This window comes from Gopherus evgoodei, chromosome 6 (genome assembly GCF_007399415.2).
Source record: "Gopherus evgoodei ecotype Sinaloan lineage chromosome 6, rGopEvg1_v1.p, whole genome shotgun sequence".
In the NCBI taxonomy this organism is placed as follows: domain Eukaryota; kingdom Metazoa; phylum Chordata; order Testudines; family Testudinidae; genus Gopherus; species Gopherus evgoodei.
Genome location: NC_044327.1, coordinates 41981158 through 41998682, shown reverse-complemented (window position 1 = coordinate 41998682; position 17525 = coordinate 41981158). Strand labels below are relative to the sequence as shown.

The 17525-nt window shown below is 44.4% G+C and overlaps 1 protein-coding gene across 1 annotated transcript in view; it reads right to left on the bottom strand.

Moving 5' to 3' along the window:
- The window catches only part of DMRT1 (doublesex and mab-3 related transcription factor 1), a 93694-nt gene that overhangs the window by 58015 nt on the left and 18154 nt on the right, over positions 1-17525 (bottom strand). The window contains exon 3 of the mRNA XM_030566758.1: positions 3867-4150. Within this exon, the coding sequence (XP_030422618.1) occupies positions 3867-4150 (284 nt within the window). The remainder of the gene's footprint in view (positions 1-3866; positions 4151-17525) is intronic.

Genomic DNA, 17525 nt, shown 5'->3' with positions numbered 1-17525 from the left:
CAGGAAAAAAGCTACAGGACCCTGGCCATGTTCTTAGTGACTGTGCTTTCCATTGTGTGGCAGAAGACCTAGGTTCAATTTCTGGGCCATTCTCACTAACTTGCCCATTTGAGACTGGGACAGCTATGACTGCAACAAGGAGAAGTTAATGACTCAAATCTCTTAGCAGTGACTTTTGACCAGAAAACAGCACTAGGATTCTCAACCAGTCCTTGTTGGCCAGTAAGATGATGGGCCAGATCCTCAGCTGGTGTAAACTGGTTTAGCTCCACTGTCTTGAACAGAGCTGGACCTATACAGACCAGCGGAGGATCTGGCTTGATGACTGTATTCTGAGTCTCAAGGCAGTGGTGTTAAAGTGCTAGCTAAAGGGTAACAGTCCTCTGTATGCATGTTACGTTTAATTGTTCTCCATATCCAACTGCTGTCAACAGCAGAAAAGCTGGCATTTAAAATGTGCAGCTGGGTTAGCTCCGCTAGTAGGAGTTAAAGCTTTTCCAAGACCCAAGGAAATGAAACTGGTGAGGAAACAAAAGATCTTGAGTTTCTAAAGTAAGAGCTTAACAAAAAAGATGATTCTCCCCCCACCCCTGAATATTGTTAAAAACAATGTCATATATTTTAAGCAGCTGGGGCACCGTAACTCAGACTGTAGGTAAATGGTACATGTATAAAGATCTATAACAATGCTTAATAGCAACTGTTGGAAATGGGCCATCCTGATTATCACTACAAAAGTTTTTTTTCTCCTGCTGTTTATTCTGACTACAGTTGGTATGGCAACACCCATTTTTTCATGTTCTCTGTATATATATTTTTTCCTACTGTATTTTCCACCGCATGCATCTGATGAAGTTGGTTTTAGCCTATGAAAGCTTATGCTCAAATAAATTGGTTAGTCTCTAAGGTGCCACAAGTACTCCTCATTCTTTTTGCTGATACAGACTAACATGGCTACCACTCTTCATATTACAGTGAGCCAAAGCTCACCTCAAGCCACAGATACATAAAATTCATGAGTTTAGAAATAATCTAGATTCAAGTTTACACTACACATCAGAACACAATAGCTTAGATACTATCTCCACTATGCAGGGCATAATGTCTTCCATATAGCTCTTCATGCAGCAGCTAGCTCTCCTACAACTCTTCAGACTACATGCATACACCTATGTATTATGTCAACTCATGCACCCCTCACTTTTCATTATTTTTCTCAGTCACTGAGGCAATCACAGGAGGGATCACTATTGGTTGGAGGAGTTGTGAATCACATGACTGACAGTCCATTTTAATAGCATATTGTTCATGATGTAAATATTATGACTTATTATTTTCATGGCGGTAGCTCTAGGAGCTCCAGCAATGGACCAGGACCCCATTGTGCCAGGGGCTGTACAAACACAGATTTACAGTGAAAGGTAGAATCCGTAACATTTTACAAGCTATATCGTATTGCATTGTATCATATTAATCAAACAAGTAAAACTTGGATTGAACAAAATTAAGAGCAGTAAACCAATGATACTGTAAAGCACTGGCATGAGTGGAATCCAAATCCTCCTCCCCACGTGTGACTTTGAATACAGCTCTAGAACAGCCTCTAACAACCAGTTTGTGTGAGGGGCAGCACCAGTTTTCAAGCATGTGCACCTAGAAGTGGAGAGAGAGAGCAAATCACACTGATCTGTAGGAAGCTGTCTCAGCATGGAGCTCAAGCATAGAGAGGTCTGGCCAGTTCTTTTCTCAGAAAAGCAGGAATAATCTCCAGTGTGAAGGACTTGAACGAGGAGAAAACAGAGCCTGTCACGAAGCCAGAGCCTTGAACCTACCCTCTTGCCTCAGGAGTTGCCAAAAGGGTTTTTCCATGTGGAGGGAGTGAAAAAAGAATTATGCAGCATTTGGGAAGCCTCACTCGAAGAGTACTGTAAGTGGGAGGAGGAACTATGCTGATATTTCTAGAACCTACTATACTGGAACACAAAACATTTCCAATGCTGCCCCATCGCTCAAATGCGAATGGATCAAACCTCTCAGTTCAGGGCAATATCTTTTTATCTCCTTAAAGAAATGAGGATTTTCTGGCAATTTACCTTTTTTGGGGTGGGGTGTCTCAAAGTGGAGCCTCTGATGAAGGAAACTTCTCTTCTCCGTGTGGGAATGTCTACACTTGGAGCTGGGAGGAGGTGATTCCCAGCTCATACAGCATATTCATGCTAGCTCCTATCAAGTTTGTACACTAAAAATAGTAGTGTAGCTAGAGTAATGGCACAGGCTAGCCATGTCAAGTATATATCCACAGTGTCCAGACTAACCCACAGCGACATTACTACTTTTAGAGTGTTAGCATGAGTACATCTACAGGAGCTGGACATCAGACCCTTAGCTGTAAGTTTTACTATTGTGTTGTGCACTATCGTGCTTTGCAAGAGGGAGACAAGGAACCCAGGGAAGTTGGGAGCATAAAGGGTGTGGCTGCATGAGGAGCACTTCCAAAGGACAGTGAGGAATACGCAGCTTGAGGTGGTGAGAAGCACTGAGTGACTGCATTTCCTACTCTTGATTTCTCTTTCTCTGACCAGTCAACTTTTCACTCTCTCAGATTTTCTCTCTTTTTTTTTTTTTTTGGCCAGTCTCTGACCTCAAATAACCCTTTGGTCCTTCTCCAGACTGGGAAATGGAGCTTGAAAAAGGTTAAAAAAAAATTGCTAGAGGAATAGCTCATTTGGCTTAGGGGTTCAAAATACAATAGACCAACTGTTTGTGGGCCTACCAGGAACAGCCTCTTTTCCAATTTCACACTTGCAGTTCTGCAGCTGTGTATGTGTAAAACACGTGCAAATGGATACTCACAGAGTTGAATGGAAATTTTTCAACAAAATTTTTGTGATGGAAATTGCTGATTTGCTGAAATTGAAATTTTTGTGGGAAACGATTGGTAGTGAAGAATTTTCAATTCTAAAATTTCTAAAAACATTTTGCAACTGTCATTTTTTAAATGAAAAATTCCACTTTTCCTGTTTCAAATGACTTTTCATGCAACTTAATTATAGCAAAAAAAATGTAAAAACAAAAAAAATGATTGATTTCCCCATAAGCCCTGCCTACCTCTTTGAACACTTGGGGGTTAATATTATTTCAGGTTAAGGGGGAGAGATTGGGTTTAATGTTGCATATAATAGTGGAACACACAGCTTAAAAGATGCCTCAGGGCTGGCCTAGCAATCACAAATTGTTACATGGAGGAGCCAAGTCCAATTCCCTTCTTCCTGGCAGAGTTAACATTCACATGAAGAACAGCTTTGTGTCATGCTCAATTGACCCTTGCCAGCCAATCAGAGTGGCATGGACTGTTTTAGCAGGCTGGGAGGAGGGGTCATTTCTATGTACGGTCTTTGAAGGGGAATCATAAAAGAGAAATGAAGAGAGATCCTAAAGAGCACAGTCTCTCCAGTGCAAAACACTGCTTTCTCTAATTACCTGTATGAGAGTCCCTGAGCTCTCCGGCTGGTAAATTTACTGATTTTAATCATATTATTTCTGGAAACAAACTCTTACTAAACTAAATTTAATTATAAAAGGAAAATAATAAAAAAATAAAGCGTAAACCCTTTTCAATTGTGTTGACAGCCTGTCACATAGTCTTCATAATGCTTTCGGATCCCAGGACATTTCTTTTCTTTAAAAAAAAAAACAACATACCCTAACACACATCTAGAGTCTGGTTCCAATCTCAGACTGCTGAGAACTACAGCAACTACACTGAAGCGAATGGAGTTCCATCAGTGTAAATGAGATTAGGATCAGGCTCATGGACCCCAGCACATTTCACACAGAATTCCAACATCATTTCTGTTACACAGTACCTGCCACTGGTTTCCTGATTGGCTTGACATATATGTGGCTGGGAGGCTTCGCAGGCTGTTTTTCATAGGTGACCCTACTAGTGTGCCCCCCATATCACTAGAGGAGGATTCACTGGCCACTGCCATCTGGTATTGGGAGTAGTTGTAAAGGTTGTTGTAGTAAGGATACAGGGATGGCTGGTAAAAACTGCTGTAGTAGGTGGAGTCCACAACCAAGTCAGATGTGCTCTCCAGATGCCCTCTGCTGGTGATGGAAGGAATGTCCTGAATGAGCATCCGTCCCTCTGAAAAAAAAAAAAGAAAACCAAACCACAGCTGGTTATTGAACAGGAGGGTCTATCTTTCACCTTTCACTAAGCTGCTTCTCCATCTGCTGGCTTGATGGGGGTGACAGATAGGAGGAGGTGAAAGCTGAAGGGAGGCAGGGCTTGCTGTTCATTAGAGCGTCAGCAGGCAGCTATTCATTCAGAGGCAAGGCTGAGCCTGAAAGACCTCTCCCACTGACTATCTCACCTGAGGCAAAACCAACTAGAAGGTTAGAGATTGGGCCAGAACCTCAGCATGTGTAACCTAGAATTAAATAGATTTACACCATTACATTTTAAAAGTGCAACATAGCAGAAAGATGCTGACCTCAGGCTGACACCGGTTCTCTTCATTCACCCCTTTGTACCTGGTTATATGCAGGTGACAGCTGGGGCACTCTATAAACATGGCTTTAGAATGGGAAGAGGATGAGTGTACACGTCACACAAGTTGTGAAACCCAGGCACAGCAGGGTGAGCCGCGGCAATCCAAACCCTTATATGTTGGGGGTGGCTCAGACGATTTTCGGCAGGAACACTCAACCCCTTTCCTCTCGAAACAGACTCAAAATGCAGCCATATTTTTCTCAGGCAATCACCCGTATTGGAATCCCTTGCACCAGTTTCCACGGCACCACAGAAAGAGGTGATGATTATTTTGTTGCTTCACAGGATTCCTGGCCACGCTCTCAATCTTACTCCTGACTGCTTAGATTGTGGGCTGCCTCCACCACATCCCTCCCCTATTGTCTGAAGAAAGAAGGCTCCGTCCTCTTTCCTTCCCCTCCTTCTGGGAAGGGAGTCAGGCTCCAACTTCATTCTCAGCTGCTAATGTATGAATATATAAATTCCACTCCCTCTATATTAGCCCAGGGCAGGTCTGGTGTCTTCTGACTCCTCTGAGGGGAGGGGGATTGCCCTTTAACACTTCACAGGTGCTCCAAACCCCTACTCTGTGTCATACACATACATCAGGTCTGTGCAGTGCCCCCCACATAGCATAGTCAGCATACAGTCACATGGGTTTAGAGGTACTAACATAAGAGCACAGGAAACAACGCTGTAACTTTCCAAGATATAGTATTGATACAGTGGGGAACTGGGCTAAGTACTGAACAGAGTATATTTTATCAGAGGCACAAACACTTCAGAACTCGATCACTTGGTTCTGTCATTGAGTCACTGTGGCCCTATCTACACTAGGGATGTTTTCTAAAGCTTTCCCCCCCATCGCCAATACCATTTCAGCTTCAGAGGTGTCTGCAACATTACAATCCCAGGTGTAGACAGCTGCTGCTGCTTCTGTTTTTAACACGATGTTGATTAGATCTGTTCTGAGCAGGGTGACATGACAGGGTGTTAACAAGGACAGTGGTGGCCAGCCAGTGACCTTTCTATTCTAGGCCTCCTAATATTGTAGACACTTTCAGAGCTGAACCAGTGCTAACAACAGTAATGGAATGTTTATACAAAATCCCTATAGTAGACAGAGCCTGCGTGATCTTGGTCAAGTCACTTTAATATTTCTCTGCCCCAGTAACCATCTCTGTGAAATAGACACAAATGTATTTACCTACCTCACAAGGACCCTCAATTGTAAAGCATTATTTATGAGCTCCACTCCAGCTGCAAATGATCAATAGTACCATTTATTACAGGTTTCAACCCGACCCTGCCTCCCTTCCCTGCTTCAAATTAAGATCCCTCACAATCAACAGTTGTATCACGCCAGGTCTATAGTGCAGTTTCATCCCTGCTGTAACTCCGTTGAGTTCACTGGAGTTTATCTTTACACATGTCAAAACAAAGCAACTTGCTAATTTAAATACTGTGGGTTTTCTCTCTGTCCTGACTCTCCCAATACCTAGGCTCTGCCCGAGTGCAAATCCAGCCATTTGGGCACTTACATTCTGAACATTTCTCAAATCTACACGACAGCATTTGTGCAAGTGAGGCTACTAGAGCCCTGCTTAGAGGTATCAGGTCAGGTAAGCAGAAACCTTTCCCATATGGCTCTATTACTGCACCTCCATCCCAGTTTTTGGTGCTGTTGCCTGTATCTCTGCTACGCAGAGTCTGCCAGGTTTACCCTCCAAGTTCATCTCATCTGGGACTTGGGTCAAATCTGAACTCAGGTGACTGGAACTGAAAAGCTAATCAGTTGTGAAGGAAAATTTAGGGAGGCCTTAGGACTCTGGTCAAGCTTACAGCCCTAAAGAGTTGACCAAGTCTTTTTTTTATATGGAAACTCCCCAAAGAAGAACAATGGCTTTGTGTGTCTAAAGGGCATGAGGGGGCAGAGTGAAAAAGTCCCCAAGTAGCATAAATTGCAATAGCCAGCCTTATAAAATATATAACCACAACAGTTGTGTTAAAAAGGTCACTGACCACAAAAGAACAGACAGTGAGTAACAGGAGGGGCCTAGAGGGGGAGATGCTACTTTTTGCTCTTGACCTGTATTAATTTTGCAATGTATTCCAAATAAGGTAATTAATATGGAAGTATGTGTAATTTATCTGTAGTTTTAACCTTTATAAGCTAGTTAAAGTTTAAGGCGGGCAGAGCAGCTTGCCACCTTGCATGGGGCTATGCTGACTCTCCTTGCATATATGCTCACATAAAATAAAGGAGCCTCAGGCTGATCTAATCCAGACTCAACGTGTGGTTGATTTTCCACAACACAGTCAAACAATCCCTGGATTACCTTGACCCTAAATTTAGGTTTTGAATAATACCACAGCCAGGCTGCTCAGCTTCTCATACTATATGTCAACAGCCAAATGTAATGTCCTTCCCGTGCTGGGATACGGATTGTATAGGAGACAGAAGGTAACGCAAGGCACTTTATGCCTGTGCAGGGAAGGAGCAAGCATACTGGGGGGCGGGGGCTTGCTCACATGCTTGCACTTTTAGAAAGGGTGTTGTGCTCCCTATAGTCCCAGCAACAGCCTCCTGGTGCTTCCAAAGGTCCTTCATGGTGGGAAGGGCTGAAGCAGGGGTACAGCCATGGTCATGCCCCAAATCCCTAAACACACCCCTTCTGGGTGTTCAGTACTGCTGGTAGGGTTAGCGCTCTCCCCTCCTGGAAAAGAGGCACTGGATGCAGCATTATGGCTGCCTCTTTCATAGGAGCACAAAGGGAGCTAATAGCTTCATGCACACTCTACAGCATACCCATGCTGGGCAGCCATCATTTGGCGTTTACTGAGTTAAAGGGTTGACTTGCCATTGCTCTTTTTTTCCTGATGTGGTTGTAGTCCCTGGTGGCTTAGCGCTTGGGCCCCATGATGAACCTATTGGTCTGGTCCTTTGTGTCTCTTCTGCCATATCCCGTCCTCTAATAATCTGTATAATCCTATGAGCTGCTCTTTTAAGACTCATCAGTTCGCCAGTTCACTCACTCGCCCATTCACTCACATGCATAAATCCCAAACTGTCAGAAGCCTGGGATGTTTTTCTTTCATGAACATGAAATTATGGAATCCACAATTCTTATAATGGGCCTGACAAACATCCCCTGTGAGCTACAGCCAGAGGGCAGGGAAGCAGTCCTAACAACACACCAGAAAAGCAGGAGACATAGGAAGAAAGTTCAGGGAAAGTAAAACAGCCTCCCTTACCTGGAGGAACTCTTAGTGACTGCAGTGGTCTTTGGAGCAGACCCAAATGCTCTTGCCACGTGAGACAAGGCAGAAGAATGAGGCCTCAGTGAGGTCTCATGGCACTACCGTGTTATATTCCAAAAGATGCAGGAAATCGCAACATCATGCCAAGAGCAGCTGAGAATTAGCACAGGTTCCAGCCAACTCCTGCACCCAGGATTTAAAACCTAAGCGCTTTTCTTTGCAGCCATGCATGGTGACTGGTTACTGCCTTTCCCTGGAGTATTCTTGGCTAGATTCAGGGCTGCATGTCCTCAGAGATACAACACAGAAGGCATAGCTTTATGGCATCTTTGCACCACCTGGATTCTGGGCTATGGGAATGTCCTTTGGTGAAAGTTGGAGCAGCCTCAGGGGGTTACTCTGATTCACAGCACACTAGTGCTGGTGCTGGCTGCTTTGAGAGCTCGGACCAGACGCATCTTCCTGCTCCTGGTATACACCAGACGCCGGGGGCTGCACGGAGCCACTTGCTCCTAAGGTGTTTGTGTTCCCAGGGAATTCTCTTTCAGAATATTGTGCCCCTGAATGGCGCACAGGAGCAAGATTAGGGATCAGAATCAGGCCCTCTATCTTTAAAATACTTAACCACATCTTCTACTTGTATTTTCCTTCTATTTTCCTGACTGAATTTGAAATCTCCTGAAGCAAAACTGGACACTAAACTTCAAAAGGAGTGTGTTTGAAGGAGAGACTTATAGGCATTTAATCTGCCTGCATTTCTACCAACTCTTAAACTAAACAGGGTCAGGATAAGATACTCGGTAATTGGGAGAGCTTCAAGGAAAAGCTAGGTGCTGGTGGGAGTGGTTACTCCGTAGCTGGCCCATTCCCTTGAGTTCCCTCCAGCATAGTGCTGGAAGTGCTGTACTGGTTAGGAACTGTGTTGTACATCAGACATAAAACCAAATCCTTCCCCACTCGTAGTCATTAAAGAACCCCTAGCGCTGAATTTATTAAAGAAGAGTTGTCAGCTTTAGTAGCCTGGGCAGGTTGCATTCTGCTAACTACAGCCTGCCCAGATTGACTCTGTTTTCATTTAATAAGCTATTTTTCATCTGTTCCCCCAAATAAAACCCTCAGCACTTGTACAGTGCTGCTGGCAGACTGGCTACTGCTTTCTTACTCCAGAGGTGGCTGCATTTCCGTGACGAACACAGTGATCCCTGCACATGAGGGGTGCATCACTCCAGTTGGACCTCAATATTAGGGATGATGCTCCAAGGAGAACTGATACTACATCTTTTATTCAGCTGCCTTATGTGCTCCCAACTCTGCCCTTCCCTGCACACTTTGGAAGGTTAGTGTTGCTGCAGGTGCTAGCCTTATACTGTCCTTGGCTGTCCCTGGTCCCCATGCTTGGGAACCAGGAGACCTTCCTTGCACCCTCTCCCTAGTTCTGTGCATTTGTAGGACCAGGACCAGCCTTGCCCTAAGTCTACAAAGTATTCTGGGACTTCGGATGCTGCATAGGTGCAATCGTTTACCAACCTTCTTAAGGTACAGTAGTAATTTGTGCAAATGTAGCCAAAATGGGGTCAAGAACACAGGGTTCAATACTGAAGCAAAGCAGCAACCCGCCAATGCACACATATGAGAGAGGGGTTGGAAAAATCATTCTCAGCCTTCAGGTCACTGAGGCAGGCACATCTTACGGCCCCATGTATGTCCTCCCCCACACCAGTCAGTGATACTGGCACACCATACAGCACCACTCGCCTCTCCTGCCTACCAGAAACCAGTGCCCACACAATGTGGTGCTGCCCAGGTCTCCCACACACACACTGGTCACTGATGCAGGCAGGTAATAGGGAGCCATCTGCCTCCTCCCCACACTGGTCCCTGATTCACGTATACTATACATGATTCATGTATCTGATTCATGTAAACCACATCTTCTCCCAGGCCGGTCTCTAATTCGGGCTTGCCATACAGTGCCGCCCCCTACACCCTCCCTCCCATCTGGTACCCTTTGCCAGGTTGATGTTATCACTTCCCATTCTAGTCCTCATACACTGTACTTGATCACTAAGCTCATTTCTACCTGTTTACTTAGCCTTATACAGTATCTCTGCTACTTTTGTGCACTGAAGGATGTGGTGTGAAATATGACCCACTCTGAGATGGAAGATCAATATACCTCATGATAAATACTATTATTGATCTTTCACTGTTGTACACGGCTCTTCAGGTCTATGGCATATTAATAGTAATTAACCAGAAATTCATTTCAGGAGGGTTGAGATTTTTTTTTTTAAAAGAGGCAAGATCCTGGGTCAGCCGCACCTAAGAGTCCTATATATCCACATCCCTATGAGAGGCTCAGATCCCATGCCTCTACTTAGCCACATGCTTTAAAATAGTGCACCAAATCAACAGTCAGAATAAATCAGCATAGTATCATTCACTTCAACAGAGCTATGCCAATCTACATGGGCTGAGGAGTTGGCCCACTATTCAAAGTTCTTTTTGCAGAAGAAGGTGATTTAAACCAGTGGTTCATTAACCACAATGGTAATCTGGCTTGGGTAAGGGCTCCAGGATTTGGTCCCTTGCACACTGTGCAATGCCAGTCCACAAGTCAGAGGAACCCCCATAGCTGCTAATATTTGGGGGTATGCAGCCATAGATGCTCACAGTGCAATCAGCACCTACGTCAGTGTTGAAATCGCTCTTTCCCTGTTTTTTTTTTCTTTTTCACAAAATAAGGCACACTCAATACAAAAATGTATAATAACGCAATCATAAGGACACAATGACAGAACTAAACATATAATCAAGAAATGCAAAAGTTACTGTTCTTCTAGTAACATTTACTCGCCCTTGTATATATGATTTCAATGAGAGCTGCATGGATATACACAGTGGAAGGGGAAACTGCATACATGCACTGTGAATAACCATTATTATGTGCAGGGCCGGCTCCAGGCACTAGCTTAGCAAGCAGGTGCTTGGGGCGGCCACTCCGGAGAGGGGCAGCAGGTCCAGCTACATGGCGGCAATTTGGAGGAGGGTCGCTCACTCCTGGTCGGAACGAAGGACCTCCTGCTGAATTGCTGCAGATCCCAATCATGACTTTCTTTTTTTTTTTTTTTGGCTGCTTGGGGCAGCAAAACCCCTGGAGCCAGCCTTGATTATGTGAACCTCGTTTTCTGCACTTGCTGATTTCTGATTGTTTACAACTAAGAACATAAGAAGGCCAGACTTGGTCAGACAAAGGTCCATCTAGTCCAGGCCTCCGTTTTCCAACAGTGGCCAATGCCAGGTGCTTCAGAGAGAATGAATAGAACAGGTAATCATTAGGTGATCCATTGCATGTTCATTGTCATTAACCAAGTTTGCATACACACACGCACACACACACCCCGTAAGCTGGGGAAGAAAAACCCATTCACCTCAGCAGCCAATAGTTGTCTTCAGCCCTCGTAAGAGTGTAGGATCTGCACTTAACAATTTCCCTCCTGCTCAGCTGAATGCATTCTAACTCCCCTACTAACTGCCCTGGCAATGCTGCTCTGGCAGTGTGTTAGTTCAATTCATGGCTGCCTCTGAAGTCGGACAGTAGCCTTGAAAGAGGCTAGTGTGAAATCACTCCCTAAAGTAATAATCAGAAATGCTGGAACAATATGTTTCTCCCACCAGACAGTCATGACAGAGTTATTTTAGATGTCAAACAAAGCTGGCACCATTAACTATTTTCTGCTTAGCCATCAGTGTTCTTTTGACTGCGGGGTGTTGGAACAAAACAAACCCCTCACGTTTGTTCTGCCTTTAAAAATCAATTCAGCCTCTGAAAAGAACATTTCTATGCTATTTCCCTTGTAAATTAGGGATTTGTTTTTGTTCCAGTGCTGAACTTTTAGCTTTCTATAAAGTTAATGTGCTAGACAATGTGCATTCCAGGCAAGGTTGTGGGGCTGTGTATTTTCTGCCACCCCCCAAAATAGGCCATTATCTGTAATTACCCATTACCATGCATAATTATTTCTTCTAGTCTGGTTTCCGACCCCCAGGACTTTATGCCTTTACAGCTCACTGCACTATCTTATCAAATTTGTTAAGGAAGCTTTTTTGACCTTTAGAGCTCTTGTCACTGCGCCTACAAAAGCCAGCAGTAATTCGTTGAAGCATGTAGCATGTGATTTATTATGCATACCCTACACAGGTATGTAACACATGGAGCGGTCTGAAACATTGCAAATCACCCCCCTCACCCCCCCCCAAATTTTTTTCTGTAATATTTTTTCTGTTAATAAAGGGCGGGTAGGAGGGTGGGACAACCCTCTTTAGCCTAAGCTGGGAAGCACAGTAGCAACAAATAGGTCTGCCTGAATATTAGATCCCAGAAGTGCCAGCAGTTCTATTCTTCAACTCCCCCTCTCCCATCCCAGTCCCATGAGCTTCTTTCTACTTAAGCCAGTTTTACACCAGTGTAACTCTGTTGAGCCTGATTCTCATTTACACTAAGGCACTTTACACTGTTCTGGCAGCATAAAGAGGCCCTAATGTGGGTGTAAATTACATTTATGCCTAATTTAAAGCCCCTTTACACTGCCAGAGCAATGCAAAGGGGCCTTAGTATAAATGAGAGTCAGGCCCAATTGGCTTCAGCGGAGTCACTCCTTATGTATACTAGTGAAAGTGAAAGGAACATCAGAACTTCCCTTTCACCTCCCTCAGACATCTAGCTAAGGGCTAGCTTCTGATACTTACCATATGTCCTGGTCTACTTTTAAAAGCTAGTATGGCATGGCTACAGTGCCAATCTAAACCCTGGTGTGGCTGCACCGAGATCGATGGAAGAATGCTTCCATCTACCTAGCTACCCTCGCTCAGGGAGATGGAGTTCCTGGAGTGATGGAAAATCCCCTTCTGTCTCTAAAGGGAGTCTCCATTATGGCACTACCGCCGCATAGCCATGGTACCACAGCTGTGCCACTGTGGCACCTGCACTGTAGACATGGCCTGAGTACAGGTAACATCTTACCCCGCAAGTAATCCCACTGAAATTAATGGGATTGCTCCATGAGTAATATACTAGTCACTGAGTCACGGTAGCAGACTCTGATCAGTAACGTAGGCGGAGAGAAGCAGGGGGAATGGCCTCTCCCACAGAGTACATTCCCTCAAAGTGGCACCTTTTTAATTTTTACTCACTCAGGGGCGCTTCCCTGCAGGGGCGGCACTTCGGTCCTTCAGTCACTCCAGGTCTTCGGCAGCAATTCAGCAGCGGGTCCTTCAGTCGCTCCGGGTCTTCGGCAGCAATTCAGCAGCAGTCCTTCAGTCGCTCCGGGTCTCCAGTGGGTAATTTGGCAGCAGGTTCTTCAGTCACTCTGGGTCTTCAGCGGGTAATTCGGCGGCAGGTTCTTCAGTCTTCAGAGGCAAGACTTGGGTTTTTCTTTTTTTCTTCGCTGCCCTGTGGCGGATGGTGCCCTTTTTTATGTGTTCGCTCCCTCTGCTGTTAGAACTTGGCTACACCACTGACTCTGATCCTCTATGAGAAGAATCAGAGGTTCTCCCTTCAGTGACAGAAGGGGATTTTCCATCACTTCAGGAACTTCATCTCCCACAAAAGCTCATGCTCCAATATATCTGTTAGTCTATAAGGTGCCACAGGACTCTTTGCTGCTCTATGAGAAGAAGCTGTCTATAGAAAAAGCTATTTACCCAGAAAAATAAATTAATTAAATAATGGGGGGGGGGAGAAATTGACTCCCTAAGGAATGTTTCTGATTTTCTTTTTAAAAAATCATTTTATGACGACTCTACAGATATAAATTTAGGAGGAGCTTTCTTTCTAATGCCCGATTTTCAGGTGTTTATAACTTTCTGGCGAAGCTCTCAGGCTTGTTCTTAGCCCAAAGGTGAATTTAAAATAGCGAGAACATTAACTTATTGTTAAAGAAATTCCAATAAAAAGCCAGTCGGCCATTTTTAATTACAGAATGAAAGTGAGGATTTTCCCTCCCTGTTTTAAGAAACTTCTCAGACGCTTTTCCTGCACTCCAATAACTTGAAAAATCCCTCAGGATGGCCATGCTTTGCACAGGCATAAACAGCTACACATGTGCGGCACGGAACCATGAATCGAGCCCTACAAGTGTGCAATGGTGTAGCTTCATCAGTGCAACCCTCCCTCATGCCCCCACCAAAGCCCAATGTACAAAACAAAGGCATTTAAGACCCTTAAAAGGATCACTTAAATTAGGCTCTCTGCAGACATGGAGATCTACCTCTGCCATTTTGCTGCTGCTATGAAGCAAGAGTAACTCTGCTGCATCTCCAAAGTTCCCCAGCCAATGAGCGACACCTCTAGCTTTGTCCCAGTGCTCAAGGAAATGGCAATCCCATTAGGACTGGTTGATACAGGTAACTCAAAGCATTCACATTTACAACTGCATGCTAAGTGGCAGAACACATGGACTAGGGACATGAATGGAGCTTGTTTAGCAGCAGAAGCGCTTGCACGTGTTCATTTCGACTTTTACACGGAGGCCACACTTCTACATTTGGAAGGAATTATTACTGAGGCTAGTCACTGACATCCTAGTGCACCAAGAGAGTTAAAGGGCAATTATACTCTAAGTGTCTCTGGAAAAATGACATTGTGGGGTTCCTGGCTCATTGTCTCTCAGTACTCCTGCTCTAATATGCAAAGGTTACAAATGAAAGGATTTTTTTTCTAATTGTCAGTCCTGCAAACTCAGCCAAGCTGGGGTTTTTCCCCTTCTTGTCCATCACCTGTAATAAAGGATCTGCAGGCTAACCTGGGCCCTTGGCGATTCCTCTGCAGCCCCAGAGTCTTCGGATGATGCCTTCAGTGACACAGGTCCAAGCCTGTTCCTTCAATGGATTTGCACAAACGTAACTGATTGGAACTTAATAAATAATTTGATTGTTGATGCATATGCAGGAAAATAATTCAGCTCTCTCTAAGCTGTGCAGGGCAAATGAGCAAAAATGTACTATTGTCCAAAAGTGATTAGATATTGCTCTCAATACACACACATGGAGCTGATCTGTTTGGTAAGAAGGTGCCAGTTTTACATAGCCACTTTTCAAAGTAGAAATTCATGTTAAAAAAAGGGCACAATGAAAGTATTATAGCCTTTCCAGGCCGGCTGCTATTCCACTACAGCTGCAATATCCAGGGACATACTTAATTGCTGCACCACTTCCTTATCTAACAATGTCTTTTTGAGGCACATCCCACCTGGAAACTCCTACCTCAGCCTCATCTCTTCTCACTACCATGCTAGCCCTTAAGACAAAACAACCAGTGATTAAGAATGTCTTCAAATGATTTTTTGACAACTCTCGAAAATATCTGGCATGTTCTGCAACACAGTCAGTGAGGGTGAGAAGCAATACTGCTAATTCTGTAAATATTATCAAAAAGGCACAAGTACCATGTGAACACTATCAGGAGAAAGCAGTCTGTGGGCAGGAGCTGACTTTATCCGTAAAGACGTCAATGCCTAAACTCTTATGTTTCTCAAGGTTTATTCTACTGCCAGAAACAATACTGATTTTATACTGAAGGAATGAATATTATTCCCCTCCACCCTCCAACGATAATGCTGGAGTCATTATCTGAGTTTACTAGCATAAGCAAATGCTTCCTGATATAAAGTTTTTTTCAAGTTTGAACTAAAATTAAGTTTTAAACCAATGTCAAATAGACTATATTTTACTTGGCAAGAAAGGCACAATATAAATTAAGAAATTAATTAAAAAGCACAATGTTAAAAAGAACACTATTAAGATTGTGAGGTAAAGCATTCAGAAGGAGAACGGGGTAACTTTTTTGATAAACAGTTTATTTGACAAAAAATGCAGTTTCAGGTCAACTGAAACTATTGGTGAATTTGTGTTGAGTTTGTCAGATAGTTTCTACCAGACTGAAAAAGTCAAAACAGAATTTAATTCAATTCAGATTTTCAGCATTTTGATAGAAGCATAGTTATGGATTCACAAAATGGCTATACGAAGCATTGCTGGCACCTCCATTGTAAGTAAGCATTAGCTCAATGGTTAGGGGACCCATGTGGGAGATCCAGTTTCAATTTCCCCCTCTGTCTGATGTGAAAAAAGGACTTGAATTTGCATCTCTGCTATTTTAGGAGAGTGCCCTAACCACTGGATTATGGGATATTCTGGCATGTGGCTTTCTCCTCCTGAAGCTGTTCTACTACTTATGAATAATTAAGTAGTCACTGGAACATGACTGGAACTTGGATCTCCCACCTCCTAACTAAGTGCCCTAACTATCAGACGGTGCTGCAGAGCCGCCTGGGGGGGGGGGAAAGGGGCAATTTGCTCCAGGCCCCGCAGGGGCCCCCACGAGAGTTTTTCAGGGCCCCTGGAGCGGGGACCTTCACTCGCTCCAGGGGCCCCGGAAAACTCTCGCGGGTCCCGGAGCTTCTTCCGCTCCCGGTCTTCGCGGAAGAGGGGTCCTTCCACTCCGGGGCGGAAAGGCTCCCCACGGCTGAATTACCGCCGAAGCGGGACCCGCTGCTGAAGTGTGGCCAGGTCTTCGACAATAATTCGGTGGCAGGGTGCTCTTTCGTTCCAGGTCCCACCGCCGAAGTGCCCCGAAGACCCATGGCGGAGGTCCCCCGCCGCCGAATTACTGCCAAAGACCCGGCTGCACTTCGGCGGCGGGTCCCGCTTTGGCAGTAATTTGGAGGCGGGGGGGGCCGCCGCGGGTCTTCAGGGCACTTTGGTGGCACGTCCCGGAGTGAAAGGACCCCCCGCCGCTGAATTACAGCCAAAGCGGGGCCCCCCGTCGCCGAAGACCCCAGGCCTCCGGAATCCTCTGGGCGGCCCTGCTGTGCTGACAGAATGGTCCCTAATATTGTTTTAGGCTATGCAGGTTAGAAGAGCCTTGACCCTGCTCTAAACTATGTTGAAAGCTAAACTGATCCCCAGGATCAAGGTGACCCAATTTCTGGAACTTCCTTAGTGGCCTAGGAATTATTGAAAAAGAAATCAACGTTAGTGGTTCAGTGAGCTCCTTGGCCATCTCTCTCAAAACTCTTGTATACAAGTTATCTGGACCTGCTAATTTAAAATGTCTAGTTTGAGTAGCTCCTGTTTAACACCCTCCTTAGTTTTTGTTAGAATGGGAAGTATTTAATCTTCACCCGATGATGTGACTACATCATCTGGCGGCATTTCCCCAGGTTTAGAACAGGAATATTTATTGAACCCTCCTTCACTTTCTGCATTACTATTGACAATTCTATCATTTCCAGCAAGTAATGATCCAATATTACTATTAGGATTCCCTTTGTTCCCATCATAACGTTAAAAAAAAAGTCACTTTAAGGTCTTTAATTCACTTAAAATGACAAAAACTATTTTAAAAGGCAAAACAATTTGAGAAAATAACGAGGCAGGAGGGTTGGCCAGTAAGTGGGAGATTGTATGTTTGGAAGAAGTATATGGCATAACCAGCTTCTCAGTTGTGCATTTATCTACATTGGGCCTGATCCAACTCCTCCTGAAGTCACTGGAAATACCCGCACTGATTTCAGTGGGAGTGGATTGGGCCCAATTTGTTCATCCTTAAGTGTACTCCTCTCAAAAAAACCTACTGCATGTGTTCAGTATGCAATATTAAAGTATTCCTAATTTTGTTAAATTATAAAAAGCAATTTCCCCCTAAATCAAATTAAGGCACCAGTCC